A 12,304-nucleotide genomic window follows, 5' to 3' on the forward strand; every position below is an offset into this window, starting at 1 on the left:
CTTCCTCGTTCTCTTCAACCGGCCCTGGTGCAGGTAGGTGTGTGGGGAGAGCAGGCCGAGTGTGGCGGACAGGACGACTGCGACCACCCACCAACTCCGACGGGTGGTCCTTCAGTGTGGGGTGGCGCACTAGATACGCCAAGTAGTTGGCACGGAGGCAGTGTTGGCGTAAGCTGTCTGCATCTGGAGGGAGATGGATAAAAGACTTTCTCTTCATGGTCTTCCACTTGGAAGCACGGGCTTCAGCCATGGTGCTACTCTTCTTGTCTCCATAGATCACCTGTCTCGTGAACGCAAACAGCTCTTGTACTACCTCCTCTTCAAGGTGAAGGCTGTCTCCGCACCGGGAGAGTTGCTGCCGTGCCACAGAGCTCTTTGCCACCTTCTCATACACTGATGATTCCTTTTCCATAGAACTCTGAGTTGCCTGTAAAACAGTGTAGCTGCACAATGCAGTCTGCCATCTCTTCTGTCAACAGGTCACGACAGAGGACTGTCTCTTTGTTTCTCTTTATGCATAGCATGCCAGGAAGCTGCCGTGAGATGTCTGATGCTGCGACGTAGACATCGGTATCAGCTGCATCAATAACATCAGGGCCACTATAACCTGACTGCCGTAGACCATCAGAAACAGTGAAGAGGATGGTGTCAGCTTCAGACTGCTCAATGGTGTAGTCTTCCATCAGTTGTTGGGTTGACAGGTTCATGCATATGGGGCCAACAGAGTAGACAATCTCTACCTTCACTCTCTGTGCCAGGTCAGTCAGGTGGCTGCATATTCATTTTTCTTCTTTTAACCGTTTCTTGTTGCTGACACTACACAGTAGCGTTTTGAAAGCCTCGGCAGATGGGAAGGTGTCATCCAATTTCATGTATATGTTTGGTACATGTGCATTACCCTGTATGCGCAGGTCTCGCTCGTCATCTTTTTTTGAGTATGTTGTATCGTAGGGATCATTGACACAGATGATGCGGTGAGCATGAGAATGGCGAGCAAGGATGATGGATGACACCTTTTGGACATAGCCCAACCACTTGTATGGGGTGCCGTCCTGTGTCTGCTGATCTTCTGCTGATGGAGTTGCCATCCTCCAGATCATGCCCATGTCATTTAGAGCAACATAGGGTTCTTTAATCGCAATAGGTTGGAGGGAGAGCTTCTGGATGAGCTTGCTCTTCTGCGTCTTCCTGTATGTGCCATTGGGGTTGAATAAGGCCACACATTCCTCAACAACACGGTGTTCTAGCAGCTCGGGGAGCTTCACAAGTTGACTGGCTTCAACCAGGTTGATCACTGCTTTGAGAGCACTTCTTTCCATTTCAGCAGCTCTTGCCTTGAGTTCGTCTTCGGGCTTCTCTATGCAAGAATGCTTGGAAAATGTCAAGCGTTTGCTCAAATTGACAGGTGCATGGAGGGATTTATTCTTGCTGAACACCCGGTCCTGCAAGAACATGTTCAACTTTTCCTCTCCAGCAGAATGGGCGGATTTAAAGTCCGCAACAAGCTCATCAGAGGCAGGCATGGCTGATTGTAGGGTGCGAAGTGTGGGTAAGGCCGGATTAAATGGGAATAAGTCAAACTCAAAAGAATGACTGAGGCAACAAGCAGCAGCACTAAACAAGCATCATGTGCTAATCTTGTGGGCATGTCAAGGCATGCAAGGGAAACAGTTAAGTCCTGCTGACATGAATCAAGAAAACTGGGTATGATGTACACAACATAAAATTAACAAATGTAGTTTGAGTGCATTATTCACTGGCCTTTTGTTATTATTATTTTATATGATAATGTAAGGACTCTCAAAGTAAAAGACCATCACTGCATCCAAAGTAATCATCAAACAATAAACTAAAACATTGGCCAAATTGTCAAATAATATAAGAAAAGGCAAACATTGTGAAAATAGCCCATCTACAAGCCCACTACGCCTCGCAATGCGAGGCATTGTGGGCTTGTAGATAAGCTGTTTTCTCAATATCTGTATATGTGGAACGGAGTCACACAAATTGGGGGGTCCCCAGTCCAAATATGATTGTTTTGGGGGGTCACAGCCTAAAAAGGTTGAGAACCACTGTACTAGATGGCAGCCATCTTGAATTTCATGGTCAAAACAATCCTCATGGTTGACTTGTATGAAAAAGTGTCTTCATACATGATTCTAGGTCATCCAGATCAAAAGTTATTTTTTAGAGATGGCGCCGGGCGCCATTTTGAATTTGGCTCTCTAGCAAAAAATGCCGGGATTTTTGGGAGGGACATGGTGGCTAGATCTTTTCTAAAGGGTCCATAGAGGTCAAATCAATCATCAAAACATTGTTGCCAGAGGATGGTCACAGAACCTCACATTATGACCCGTCTAATAGCTCTTTGACACTCACCTCTGTTGAAAGCATCATTGAGATTGTTTGAGTCGTACTGGCTGAAAGGCACCCACAGACCATCACTGTCCACATGATCATAGTAGAGCCAGTGAGGTTGGACTGGTTCATAGGAAACAACCGAACCTTGGTCCATAATACACTGACAGAGGTGTCACATCCAAAATGTCCTTACAAAATGTGAGGACAGGTCAGCTCACTATAGGTCTAGTGATCCCTAAAGCACAAACATAAACACAGAAGTTATAAGAATTTGTTAAAATAGTCCCTGAAGATTAGCTAACACGGCAAACTAACAGACAAACTTGCGGTGAATTTGCTTTGTATGTTCTTTTTTTTGCTGTGACAGAGTGAAGAAGAGATGTCTAATTAAGATTTTGACAAATATATTTGGACCAAATTCATCCGCACTAATAGACAATATTCAGTCAAATGTTCGGGTGTTAAATAGATAGATAGATACTTTATTTGTCATTCTCACAACATGGGAGCATGTGGAGAACGAAATAAGGACTCAGGTCTCGGTGCCAACCAACTACTATAGTGATTAACAAATAAATTTAAAAAAAAATATTCATAAGCTTTATCCTAGTAAAAACAATTTTAAAAAACAACACGTCATAGTGTTTCTGAATAGCAGCAAGTAAGTCAAGTAAAGTGCAGTGGTATTTCTTGAGAGGACTCAAAGGCATGGCGGTGTGGAGGAGTTTATCAGCCTGACCGCATCCGGGTAGAAGCTGTTCTTCAGCCTGTTGGTCCTTGCCCGGATGCTACACAGCCTTCTGCCAAAAGGGGAGGTGGGAAAACAGTCTGTGTGCAGAGTGGGTGGAGTCTCTCATGATGCAGGTTGCTCTGCCCCTGCATCGGCTTGTGTAAATGTCTAAGAGGGCTGGTAGGTTGCATCCTATGGTCCGTTGTGCAAAACTTACCACCCTCTGCAGCATCTCCTTCTCTGACACTGTGCAGCTGCCATACCACAGTTGATATCCAGCCCTGCCGTCTTCAGCTTGCTCAGGAAATAAAGGTGTTGATGTGCTTTTTTGAAGGTGGTCAAGGTGTTGGAGATGTGTACTCTAAGGTATGCTGGGTACCCTCTCCACAGCTGCACCGTCGATGCAGAGAGGAGGGCGGCGGGGGGGGTCTCCTTAGTCTTGATGGAGGTTGTTCTCCTTGCATCACAGCTCCATCCACCTCCTGCCTGTATGCTGACTCATTCCCTTTGGTGATGAGCCCCACCACTGCAGTGTCGTCTGCGAACTTCACTATGACGTTGCTGTCATACTGAACATGCTGTCATGTGCAGTGTGTAGAGCAGCAGGCTAAGGACGCAGCCCTGGGGGGAGCCAATGTTGAGGATGATGTATGATGGATGATGTGGTGTTGTTGACTGAGATCTGTTGGTCAGAAAGTCCAAAATCCAGTTGCAGAGTGATGGAGCTAGACCTAGTGCTGCCAGTTTGTTCACCAGTGTCTGTGGGATGATTGTGTTAAATGCAGAACTTAAGTCCAAGAAGAGCAGCCTCACATAGGAGTCCAATTGTTCTCCAGGTGTGTGAGGGACTGGTGAACCACAGCAGCGATGGCATCAGCTGTGGAGCGGTTCCGCCTGTAGGCATACTGGTGAGGGTCAGCTGTTATGTTGATGGACTTTTTTTTATATGCGACAAAACCAGCCTCTCAAAGCACTTCATTGCTATTGATGTGAGAGCGATTGGGCTGTAGTCATTTAGACAGGACACTGTAGCGGCCTTTGGCACAGGGACAATGGTGGACGTCTTGAAGCACGTTGGTACGGTGGCCTGGGAGAGTGAGATGTTAAAAATGTCCGTCATGATATCTGAAAATGCCTTTCCGCCAGGGACTCCATCGGGGCCTGCAGCTTTGCGGGGGTTTATTTCTGCAGTGTCATCCTTACGTCAGCTGCTGTCAGACTGAGAGGGGGGTCCTCTGGTGGAGGTGTGATCCTGGAGGTGGTGTTTGATGCCTCAAAGTGGGCAAAAGGATGTTGTCAGGTAGTTGTGTAAATCTCTGATGTGTAATGTTAACATCCCAATGAGAGAAATGTACCAAAACATAATGTTTATGTGGCACTTATATGGGCACAGGTCTAGGTTACATGAAATTAGGCTAGTACTATTTAAGAAATAAGTTATAGTCAAGGTCTAGTTATAGTCAAGGTCTTGCATTCCTGTCCCTTTCCCTTTCCTTATCTACAATCCAGTCTATGGAGACATATTTGTATTACTATTTGTTTATTAAATAATAATTGTGTGAAATAAATATTCTTTTTTATATAATTTGAGAGGCGAACAAATTATCGGAAAAAAATGTTGAGCTGGTCCCGTTGGAATTGTGCCATGAATGTGAACATATGTTGTATGTGAATTTTTAATATAATTTTTCATGTTACGAGTTTGACAGTATATTATATGATTCTTCGGCTATCAGTTGTGGAAAAGACATAACGAGAAAGACTACATGTCGCCTGTGACGTGAGCTAGCTCTAATCGCTAACATTAACTGAAATGCTAGTTTTTTAACGGCAGGTATAAACACACATGGTAACAAAAATATTCGAAACATGTCTAGCTTCACTCAACACATTAACACTATGATACAGTGTGATTGTAAAGTTGTATGGTTCACTGTCTTCAAAGTCGATCTAAATAACCCTCTACATCTCGACCAACTGATGGTTGTTATGGTAAACTAGTTATCGATAGCTCTAGCTGTCGTCTAGCGGAAAGTTGTAGTCCACAAAGTGCTCTCACACAAAGTTTAACCGCATCAAACTTCTACCCGCTCAATTGTAGCAATCTTTACACGAAAATTTATATTAAAAATTCACAGACAGCATATGTTCACATTCATGGCAAAATTCAAACGGGACCAGAAAATAATTATTTGCTCACATACACTTGCATTAACGATTTTTCAATCTAGAGGTCCAGCGGGGATAGCGGAAAGGGCGGGACTTACCAGCTCACAAACCGGAAATTACATCAGTGGAAACTTTCCCCCCATCTTGCCTGGTGGTGGTGGTGTTGACACATAACACTTAAGCATTTTGCATAGACGGCGTGGTCAAAAGAACGGGAAAAGGTAGGCAGAAATTCGTTTTCAGTTGCTTTCATATGGTGGTAGCTTTATTTAGGTATTAATATTGTTTGCGAATTTACAATTGTGTTGTCGAATACCCCTAGCAATGTTATGAAACAGACATCGCTCGCTTGCTGTAACGTTAAGCATTACCAGCTAACGGTATGCTATCTTATGCTAACGTTGTTAAACATTAGGCTAACGTTATTGTAACTATTTTACATTAACTTATGATGGTTAAGTCATGGCAAAGAATCTTGGTCGATACGGTGTAACACATTGTAATGAAAGTCGTAAAGTTGTTGAGCACTCTATCTACTGTAGGAATAACTGTTGACAGTCCTTGTTAGTGTCGCCCAGTATTAGTCTAAATTAAACTCAGAATAAACATAGCGGCAGTCAGTTAACGTTAGCTACTTTCGTCCTTCTAGCTCCCTTCATCTGTCAATCTGATGTTGAGGGAATTTATTTCAGCAGTAGAATACGTCGTGAACAGTGTGTATGCCTAACTTTTCCTTGTATCGCGTAGTCGATTATTCCTTTTACATTTTAATAAGAAGGCAATCAGTTAGCTAGACTATTTATGACGCACAGTGTCACACACTAGATTACGGGAAACGTACTGACTGACTTACCAGCAGAGATAGGACCTTGCCAGCAGTCGCTGGACGGCACAATGCTTCGTCCACCCTCGCGTGATATTGTTCATTAGTCTAAGCTCCATGGAATTTTACAGCTCTTGACTTGGAATCCTCCTGTGCGCACATAATTAGAAGATTCTAATATTAACCATAACAATGTAATGCATTCTAAATAGGCAAGAGTGATTCTAAAGCAACCATTGAATCAGAGAGGATAATCAGAGACGGTTGATAAAATATATTAAGGATCTTTGGGATAATCAAGGATCTTTGATTGAATTGTAAAAAAAATGTCTAGCAACCTAGCAACAACCACAGATAAGAATGTTCATCCCAAGAAACACTTGTAGAATAGACACATTGGTGCTGAATTAAAGTCCTGTATTTGAATTTGTCTTTTCAGATGGAAGTTGTGTATTCCTCCTCCGATTGAGGATATTATTAAAGGGTATATATATATGTGTAGAGAGAGAGGGTATATAAGAGGGTATTGTAATCGGTCTGTCCTGTGTGTCACCGTGTCTTGATCCTCCTTATGTGGTCGTGTGGATCGGATTCGGATCCCGCTCAGAATGCAAATGCTGGACTTAGGTTTCACTTTGGTTAAAATTACTTGACTGGGGCAAGTGTGTGCATTCGCCTGACTGCTATTGTTTCTTTTAGAAAAGCAGGTTTATAACATAATCTAGATCAATCAAAGCAATCAGCTAGCTATACTGGGCGGGCTTACAATATTCTGTCTCCGCTATTTTAGCTGCCACAACATGTTAGCATGGCCTCTAACCTGAAGTTCCATTTACTTTAGACTAGTCTTATATCAGTTTCTCCTTTGTTACATCAGCTGCTCGTGCCACTCCCCCTGTCATCGTGTCTCATCTAGCCATTAAATGTATAACTTAGATTGGATAGATCTTGCTATTGTTCAGATACAGTGTTACCATTATAATTTCTACCATGTATCTGAGTTCTGCAGCATTTAGTTATAAGGATTATAATGTTTTGTGAATTGTTTGTATTTTTTTTTTTTTCATTTGTTAAGTGATCTTGGGTGTCTTGAAATTCACTTTATAGATACATTTTATTATTATTATTATTATTATTATTATTATTATTATTATCATCATCATCATCAGAACTTTTCAACAACTATCTTTCACACTCTTTTCCCACAGAAATGAAGCCTGTCACACTGGTGGTTCTCTCCCTGGCTCTTCTGGTCAGTGTGTCGGCCAGAAGAGGTGGTGGAGGGGGATTCAAGGGTGGTGGATTCAGCTGGGGCCGCAAGACCTCCTCCACTGGCTCCCGCACTAGCAGCAGTGGGTCGTCATCATCTTCGGCAAGGCGACCAAGCCAGTCACAGCCGGCAAATTACCCGCGGCAACCGCAGAACCCTCCGCAGAACCCTCCGCCATATCCTGGAGCTGGAGCACCGCCTCCTTATCCGGGAGCAGGTGCCCCACCCCCTTATCCAGGTGCTGGATCTCCACCCCGTTACCCAGGAGCTGGTGCCCCGCCTCCTTATCCTGGAGCTGGAGCCCCGCCCCCATATCCTGGAGCAGGTGCACCTCCCCCTTACCCTGGCAGGCCCTCATACCCAAACCAGGGATCCTACCCTGGTGGTGTGTACCCTGGGAGGGCTAATCCATACCCTCAGCCAGGAGCTGGCAGCCCTCCGCCATATCCTGGAGCTGGAGCACGCCTCCTTATCCGGGAGCAGGTGCCCCACCCCCTTATCCAGGTGCTGGATCTCCACCCCGTTACCCAGGAGCTGGTGCCCCGCCTCCTTATCCTGGAGCTGGAGCCCCGCCCCCATATCCTGGAGCAGGTGCACCTCCCCCTTACCCTGGCAGGCCCTCATACCCAAACCAGGGATCCTACCCTGGTGGTGTGTACCCTGGGAGGGCTAATCCATACCCTCAGCCAGGAGCTGGCAGTTACCCTGGCAGGGTGAACCCTGGCGGTGCAGCCAATCCATATCCAGGTGGGGGATCGTATCCTGGGTATCCAGTGAGGGGAGGTGGGTATGCTGGAGGCGGATCGTACCCTGGTGGTGCTGGAGTCGGAGCAGCTGGAGGCAGCTACCCTCAGGGCAACCCTTACCCCTACTGGAACCCTAACAACAAGATCATGAGTCCCGGCTACGGGGGCAATTACGGTTACGGCTCCCGGGGCTACGGCCAGGGCTATGGTCAGGGCGGCTCTCCATTTGCCCATTCCGTGCAGAACATGGGCTACAACCCCTCTGTCCAGTCCAGGGGCTTTGGCCGGCAGGCGGTGATGGCAGCTGGTGCTGGAGCCGTGGCTGGCATGGCCCTGGGCTACGGCCTGGGCAGCTTCCCACGTCCCCACTTCCACTTCCATAACCCCCAGGAGGAGTACTACTACAACAACTACATGCACCGCCGCTACGGCTCCAGCTACTCAGGCAGGCCCCAGGAGGGTGGTGGAGGTGCTGGTGGAGGCGGTGATTCTGGCCAGACGGGCGCGGGCGGTGAAGGGCAGGGCGGTCCAGGCGGCAACCCCCCTCCGGTTCTGCTGAGCCCCCCACCGCAAGGCTACGACACGTTCATGGACAGCTGCATGAAGAGGAGCGACCTGCTGCGCAGCAAGAGGAGCCTGCGGCAGGGTGGCGGCATCGGCGGAGAGGAGCCCATGGCGGACGAGCCAGTGGCCCTGGCACAACAGGCCCCCGAGGAAAGCGCCAGCAGCACCCCAGCACCTCTCCCCGCTGACTCGGAGCCCATTGGCAACGTCAGCACCGCAGCAGCGGCCCAATCCCAGAACGACACAGACGGGACCCCGGGGACCACCTCCAACACCACTGTTGCCAAGGAGGAGAGCAAACAGGAGGAGGAGGAGAAGAAGGCAGAAGCAGAGGACGAGGTGGTCAGCATCATGCAGATCGGCTACCCGATGCTGATCGAGCAGCTGAAGGCCCGCAAGTGCATCGAATTCTACATGGTCTACACAGAGCGTGTGGCGCAACAGCAGCAGCAGGAGTGGCAGCAGCAGCAGCAGCAGGTCGGAGAACAAAACAACAACGACTACAAAGCCCGCGGTGGAGGGGAGAAGCTGGGGCCCCTTAACCAGGGCGTGATGCTTCTGCTGTCTAGCACCGTCTCACTGCTGCTCAGCCTGTTGCTCTTGCACTGAGACCACCGGCCTATGGATTTTTGACATGCAGGGAAAAAAATCTGTCATTGAATGCACTAATCAACATTCAGGATGAGGAGGCTGTTGAGGTTAACTAATTCACTAGAGTGTTGCAAAGCTATCGAGATAATGTTTGCACTTACAGTAAATTGACAGTTCAACTTATTAATTTAATAAATAACTTATTGGATGTTTAGAAGAAATAACAACAATAATGTTGAAGAGTTAACTGATTTGAATTTTTGTTTTTTTAAATTACACTATTTTCATGTAGTCATTTTTCAGACTGGGAGAGAGGGAGGGATTAGTGTACCCTAATGGAGAACTCAACAGAAGTTTCTAAACCAGGACATTTAACTAAGGAAGTTAGCAAAGTGCCGTAATCTGCACTTTAATATGCACTCACTTCTTGGGAAAGATACAGTCCCTGGAGTCATTTAAGTCACATGACAAGTAGATTCTGAATAATAACGCCATAGAGGAGATATATTTGTCTCCCAATGTCACTGGCCAGGTGTAAATAATCACCAATAGCCAACACTGCAACATGTTATTGGTGTTAAAGGGAGTCATGATCTTGATATTTGGAAAATGCGCATTCTCATCAGGAGAAATACTTTTACTTTAAATTGGTGTCTCTGGGGGGTTTTTTTGCCAGCATAATTCATAATTATCGTGTTGGCAAAACCTACAGTAGCCTAACTAAACCCTGCTCCTCTGTTCTTGCGCTGCACTGATAAGCAAACAATTCATGGTCAGCTACTGTATTTGCAATACAGGGAGAACTATAATCTGAAGGAAATAATAAGACATCTTGTCTGTAACTGTCCCTGTAGAGACTGAATCTTCACTTGAAATTGTTTTAAATTATGTATAAATTATTCCTAAACTTCTCAACGTCATCTTGTCCCTTGCAATATGAAAACCCTAAAGCGATTTCTACTGTAAATGAATGTAGGACTGAACTCACATTTTTATTATGGAAAGCCAATTAAGATAAAGCATGATTAAGTCAAACTGTCCCACTTACAATCTAAATTTAGCATGAAACTAAAAATAATGTATTGTACCCAATGTAGATCATGGGATCTAACACAAGCTTGATTTTTGGTGTGAATATTTCAGCTTTAAACATTTAACATAGAATGAATGTAAAACAGTGCAGTGTCTGAGTTGGGATACTACTTATCAGGATGACATTTCGTCTTAGGTCACTCTGTGAGTGCGAAAACGTCACTGGCAAAAACGTGCTGGAAACTGTGGCTGTGTGTGGATGTCTTTGATGTGTTCTTTCTTTCCTGCTCATGTGATCGACTGCCTACTACTGAAATAATTGTTTGTTTTGTGAGTTGTTGTTTGTTGTGTGTGTTTTATTTATCATCAGATGTTCTCCTGATCACTGTGGTGTTGTATTTAGGACACCAGTAAGCACACATTGTCAAGCCTGGGTTTGTAATATCCAGTCACTAGCTGAAGACTTGGGTCTTCTCATTACATTTCACTCCACTAACATCTCCCTTCGCTTGTCTTTGTTCTTTTTCATTTGTTTCATTTGTTATATTTTTCATCAGGTTTGGTCAGCTCAAGGTTCCTTTGTGGACAAAGACAAGTGTAACAGTAGCAAGCAGGCACAGGGCTATGCAGTGAAGAACCCTCCCTCACAGACACCTGAAGAGAAGTGCTAGTGAAAGACGTTAGCATCCAATTGTTTTAGCCCTCCTTGCTAGCCACACCCTCCTCTCATGGTGGTGCTGTGGGCTTTAATCCAGGCCAGCGAGGGATTGAACCGTCAATATAACACAGGTTACATAAGCAGAAAGAAGCCACTGTAATGCATGGAGCAACATTTCATGATTTTTGAAGCAGCCATAATGTAATGTTATGCATACCGTTATGTTCTATGACAGAAAGTTTTCTTGATATTTACATGCACTTTTATAGGTATGGTCTCAAAGGGACAGTCCTTTCAATAACTGTACACAACGCCAGATTTTTAAGGTGAATTTAAAGCCTACTCTTTTTACTGGATTGAACTAAGACTTTAATGTCTGCTAAATAAATTAATGTTAAAAAATCAGAGGTTCTAGAGTAGGTTGACACCCTTGTCTAACTTTCTAGCACTCCAACTGAAATGGTTTATAATATTTCCTAGCGGTTTTCACTGCTAGCATCAGATCAAATCGCTAGATCATCCAGCTAAAATAGTTTTAACTTTAGTGATATCTTTTTGCTGCTGGACATATTTTCTTTGATCCTGTGAAAGGTCTAACATGCTCTTGTCTCTGCTGTAGATTTGTTGGTGTTCATATAGTGTGCTGTGCACAATGAGAGTTTATTTTACAATTAGATGTCACTTGTTGGACTGTATGTAAGTCTGTGGTTTTGAGATGAACATGACTGCTGTCTGAATTGTATTTTCACTTTGTTCCATTATGGCTTACGCCAACTGGGATTACTGTAGCAAACTGCCAACACTGGCGATACATTTTGTTTGAATGTCTTTTAAAGATAAACAATTTTTATAACCTGTGTTTGGACCATACAATTTGAACGTAATGTTGTTCCTAATAGTGCTGTTGCCTTTCTTTGATCTTTTAGCTTGTGAACATTCACCTAACAGTAATGCTATCTTATGGGTAGATTGCCTTTGCCAGTCTAATTTAAGATTTTGATGTAATGCATATGTTTAAATCAGTGCATGATTATCTGAAGTCTGTATGACTACTTCTAAATCTTTCAGCTCTGCCACCTACTGCAGTTTACAGTTTGAGAGCTGCGTCATCAAATAAAGACCCTAAAAGACAGTGAAAGTAAATTTAAGAAACTACCATGCATCATTCAGTTCGCGTATGGGTTAAACACACACTCCATCATGGAAAAACTGCTAATTGAAAAGACAAAGTGTGTGTCAATATGTTATTTAGAGACCTCTTCCTCATCGACCCATTTCCTGAAGCTGGCTCTTTTGTGTTTGGATGGCATTGTTTCTGCCTAGAGACTGTTCTGTAAATAAAGTCACTTGGATTGCTGAA

General features: G+C 44.7%; 2 protein-coding genes across 6 annotated transcripts in view; one reads left to right on the forward strand and one right to left on the reverse strand.

Moving 5' to 3' along the window:
- Nucleotides 1-6,220, reverse strand: part of LOC125294600 (phospholipase DDHD2-like) — a 23,086-nt gene extending 16,866 nt beyond the window's left edge. For 3 of the 5 annotated variants that reach the window (XM_048243478.1, XM_048243479.1, XM_048243474.1), the window contains exons 1-2: nucleotides 6,114-6,220; nucleotides 2,380-2,596 (exon numbers count right to left, since the gene is read on the reverse strand). In XM_048243478.1, coding sequence (XP_048099435.1) covers nucleotides 2,380-2,515 — 136 coding nt within the window. In that variant the 5' untranslated portion in view covers nucleotides 2,516-2,596; nucleotides 6,114-6,220. Of the gene's footprint in view, nucleotides 1-2,379; nucleotides 2,597-5,295; nucleotides 5,336-5,358; nucleotides 5,439-6,113 lie in introns of those variants that run through there. The other 2 variants (XM_048243475.1, XM_048243477.1) reach the window with 2 other exon arrangements.
- On the forward strand, nucleotides 5,398-12,304 carry prnprs3 (prion protein, related sequence 3). Its single transcript, XM_048243480.1, has 3 exons — nucleotides 5,398-5,481; nucleotides 7,292-7,678; nucleotides 8,044-12,304. The coding sequence occupies exons 2-3, from the start codon at nucleotides 7,294-7,296 to the stop codon at nucleotides 9,270-9,272; spliced, it is 1,614 nt and encodes a 537-aa protein (XP_048099437.1). The 5' UTR covers nucleotides 5,398-5,481; nucleotides 7,292-7,293; the 3' UTR covers nucleotides 9,273-12,304.

The sequence above is a fragment of the Alosa alosa genome, chromosome 5 (assembly GCF_017589495.1).
Source record: "Alosa alosa isolate M-15738 ecotype Scorff River chromosome 5, AALO_Geno_1.1, whole genome shotgun sequence".
Classification (NCBI taxonomy): domain Eukaryota; kingdom Metazoa; phylum Chordata; class Actinopteri; order Clupeiformes; family Clupeidae; genus Alosa; species Alosa alosa.

What these genes read in the sequence shown, in the direction of transcription:
- prnprs3 (XM_048243480.1), top strand. Translation starts at nt 7,294, where the DNA reads ATGAAGCCTGTCACACTGGTGGTTCTCTCCCTGGCTCTTCTGGTCAGT. An exon ending in GCCCCCATATCCTGGAGCAG is followed by an intron (nt 7,679 to 8,043) that starts GTGCACCTCCCC and finishes ACCCTCAGCCAG; the next exon opens with GAGCTGGCAGTTACCCTGGC.